The sequence below is a fragment of the Echinops telfairi genome, unplaced genomic scaffold, assembly GCF_000313985.2.
Source record: "Echinops telfairi isolate 266 unplaced genomic scaffold, ASM31398v2 ScPeMD7_7469;HRSCAF=8507_1, whole genome shotgun sequence".
NCBI classification, from domain to species: domain Eukaryota; kingdom Metazoa; phylum Chordata; class Mammalia; order Afrosoricida; family Tenrecidae; genus Echinops; species Echinops telfairi.
In genome coordinates, this window is record NW_022111373.1 from 31377738 (window position 1) to 31381631 (window position 3894).

Genomic DNA, 3894 nt, shown 5'->3' on the forward strand with positions numbered 1-3894 from the left:
GTAGTTTTACACGTATTCATGATTGTTGTTAGTTGCTGTTGTATTTATTCAGGTTAGGTAGTGTGTTTTTATTACTTAACCCTCTGTTGCCTGAGATAAACAAGACTCCAAATTCTTCTAATTTACTGCTTCAGTCCAGCTCAGTGGAGATCAAAATCCAGACATAAATCCGAATAAATTGTGGAGTTTGAAGTTTAGAATGAGGCAATTCTCAGGACTGGAAGAAAGTTTTGTGATCTAGAATTAATAGATTATTTCTGTCCATTTGCAGAGTGAATTTTGTTTAAGCAGTATTAGGTATTGAGAAAGTCATGTTATTAACTAATGAGGGAAGGAAGACATAAAGGTCACATAGTGACAGTCCGAATGCCACGATATTTGTGGTATCTTGTTTGCTATAGAGTATGTTATGGTCTTTGTGCAGGGCCTGACCTTCAGAAATTCCTTTGTAGGAAATTTCTAGTTACTAGAGAAGTGTCCATGATTGAGAAGCAGAGAAATATTGTAGTCTTTAAAGTTATTTCAATGGCATCTCAGATCAGTCTATAAAAGTATTACTATTTTTTTTACCCATGATGTACTTGAATTATTAAAAGTACATAAGAACCTAGCTACCATGAGACAATTTCTCTTGGCATATCCCTGGAGGCAGGACCGCATTTGAGAGTTGGGATCATTCTAGTCACTGCTGGTATCTACCGGGGGCAGGGTGGAGATGCAGGGGCACTGACAGCTGGTGGTCATTTCTCTTTGGTGACTCAAAGACTGCGAACAAGTACAGGTATATATCACTTAACGCCCATGATCTTTTTCTGTGGAATAGGATAGTAATTCTGTTAAATAGTGGATCATCATATTACAACTTTGTGGAAGTCCGTTTCCAGTTGCTCTCATTACTACTGCTGCTACTGAAGCTGCTGGCAGAAGCTGGCGAAAGGGGTGGGCACCGCTGCAGTGTGGACTGAAAGAAGCTAGTGAGGAGGGAGGGAGCAGAGTGCACTCAGCCCAGCTCACTGTTGTGCAAATCCAAAGCAGGAGCACCCCCTACTCCACCACTTGCCAGAGCCAACGACTCCACACCCAGACCCATGTCTCCTCTGTCTGTATCCCACCTATGGTCCAGGAGTTTGGGTTTGGGGGTCTCTAAAGCCATTAGAGAAATAGTAAACAAAAGGAGATCTGTATTCCCTTTAAGACAACAGTCTAGGACAACAGATGTTTACATGCTTGAACACAGTCTGAACCTACCTGTAGGTAGAATGATTCATGCTATCTTCATATTCCTTTGGCTTTATGCTGTACTCTTACATCCCGTGACATGGTGCATACATTTGCCTGAATTGGCAATGTGGAACAGGCTGTGAAAGTCACCAGAACCTGTTGCCATTGAGTTGACTGTGAATCATAGAGACCCTATAGGACAGAATAGAACTCATCCTTAAGAGTTTCAAGAGCTACAAATCTTTTTATTTTAAACTGTTTTATTAGCACTTCATCCACATGTCATACAATTCAGTAATTTCAAGAAGAGTTATGTAATTGTCATATTGAATTCAAGAACAGTTCCTTCTTCGTTATAGTTATTAAGGCTACAAATCTTAATGGAAACAGACTGCTACATCTTTCTTTCATGGAACAGCTAGTAAGTTAAGCACAGGTAAGCGCTTCTAGGAGGCTTTAAAAAAATTCATAGAAAGATGGAATTCACCCATGGACAAGTAGATGGATTCTGAGCTCCCATGTAATGCTAGTCCCAGTCCAAGAATAGTTAGTTCTTATAATATGGCCCTGCTCAATAGTTGCCTTCATCACCTTCCTGAAGAGATCACTGAAGATAAGGGTGCTACAGCAAAGTGTGGTGAAGAAAGCAGATGGTGCCCACTATCAATTAGAATAGTGTCTGGTGTCTTAAAGGCTTGTATGCAAACAAGTAGCCATTTAAGTGAGGTGCCAACCAAATCCACATTGAAAAGCACACCAGCTTATGTGATCCAGTAATTGTAAATAATAAAATCCAAATTTGAAGGAAGGAATGGTATCAACATAAGTGTGAACACTTGGTTTGCAGAAGTCTATAGATGACAGTGGAAGCCCAAATCCATGGAGTACCATATATACTCATGTATAAGCCTAGTTTTTTTTCAGCACATTTTTTAAATGCTGAAAAAGGCCCCCTCGGCTTGTACTAGAGTGAGGGGCCCACTTTCCTGTTCTCTGCTGCAGTGCGGGTGTTCTCAGGTCTCTCTCGATCATTTGCGGGCGCCTGCAGCCTCTGTGGGTGTTCCAATGACTGCTGGTAGCACCGCTCTTCTTTTCTCCTGCACACCAGCAGCCTCTGTGCTGTCCGTGCCATACTGGGCAAGAAGAACCTGCCCGCTTCTGTGTGCTGGTACCCGGGGCGCAGCGCCTCCTTGTCAGATGAATGTCGGGTGCCGCTGCTCTTCTCCCGCTCTTCTCCAGAGCTGTGACCAATGACGTAGCCTTTACAGTCTTACCCGTGCTTGGTCACGCCCCCTTGTTCCACCCGAGCATTGCTGAATATCTCTCGTCTGGGATATACCGTACGTTTATTTACAGTACTTAGTCTGCTATATTTTATTTTCTTATCAACCCCTATCTGGACCTAGTGTTGACTATGCTTGCCTAGAGCAGCCTGCGTTAGGGCTCATGATATACATGCTGTGTTGTGTAAGCACTGTTACCGCATGTGTTGCATTAGCACTTCCCATAACGTATGCGGTAGCGCTGCGTATGCAGTAACGCAGTGCATGCAGTAACACAGTGCATACACAACGCAGCGTGTGTATTATGAGCCCTAACACAGGCTGCTCCATGCAAACAGTCATGTCATCACATTCTGGAATATCATCAGCAGCGTTAGGCCTCAAACTATATAAGCTGCGTTGTGTACATGTGGGAAGGCAGTGTATGTAGAAATGCAGCGCATGCAGTAACAGTGTGTATAGTTATTGCTGATACCATATTGTTTTTGTTGACGCTCTTTTCCACTTACAGAGCTAGTTTACTGCTTTTCTTTGAAATAAGTATTCAAAAACGTTTAACCTACTGATGCTTCAATTAATGTAATTTTATTGGTATCTATTTTTATTTTGAAATTTACCAGTAGCTGCTGCATTTCCCACCGTAGGCTTATACACAAGTCAATAAGTTTTCTCAGTTTTTTGTGGCAAAATTAGGTGCCTTGGCTTATATATGGGTCGGCTACTACCTGAATATCTACGGTAATTCTCAGATGAACCCCCTCTGAACATAGTCTGGGGATGTAACCAGCCTTGTTATCAGTGCATTTGTAGTCGATTATGGTAGATATAGGTAACAAATACCTTGCTACTTGTTATCTCTTTTGACTCATTTTAAAGTTGTTTTAGTTTTTAATTTCTGCCATCTTTTCAGTTTCTTTAAAAAAATGTTTTGCCTAGTCATTGCTGGGGGAAATGGGGAGCTAACGACAGAATAGTAGAAAATGTTCTGAAAGTAATTGTGGCGATGATTGCCCAGATCTTCTTGATATGATCTTCTGATTGATTGAATAGTATATGTGAAATATATGCCGATAAAACGATTTAATAAAAAAAGATAATGGTTTTTTCACAAACTATTTCAAGCCTCCTAGTATAATGTTTGAAAGTGTTCGAGATCTTATCAAATGACACCCTTTATTTTCTATTGTCTTTCAGAATTAAAGCCATTGAGAGTCCCAACAAAGAAGATGACACCCAGTGGCTAACATACTGGGTCGTATACGGTGTGTTCAGTATTGCCGAATTCTTCTCTGATATCTTCCTGTCATGGTTTCCCTTCTACTACATGCTGAAGGTATGCTGGCTTGTCCTGAACAATTATATTGCTTTTCACTCCCACCACGAAAATAAA

The 3894-nt window shown here is 41.1% G+C and overlaps 1 protein-coding gene across 1 annotated transcript in view; it reads left to right on the plus strand.

The window, feature by feature from the left end:
- REEP5 (receptor accessory protein 5) overlaps positions 1-3894 on the plus strand; it is a 66346-nt gene that overhangs the window by 36332 nt on the left and 26120 nt on the right. The window contains exon 3 of the mRNA XM_045285059.1: positions 3699-3837. Coding sequence (XP_045140994.1) covers positions 3699-3837 — 139 coding nt within the window. The remainder of the gene's footprint in view (positions 1-3698; positions 3838-3894) is intronic.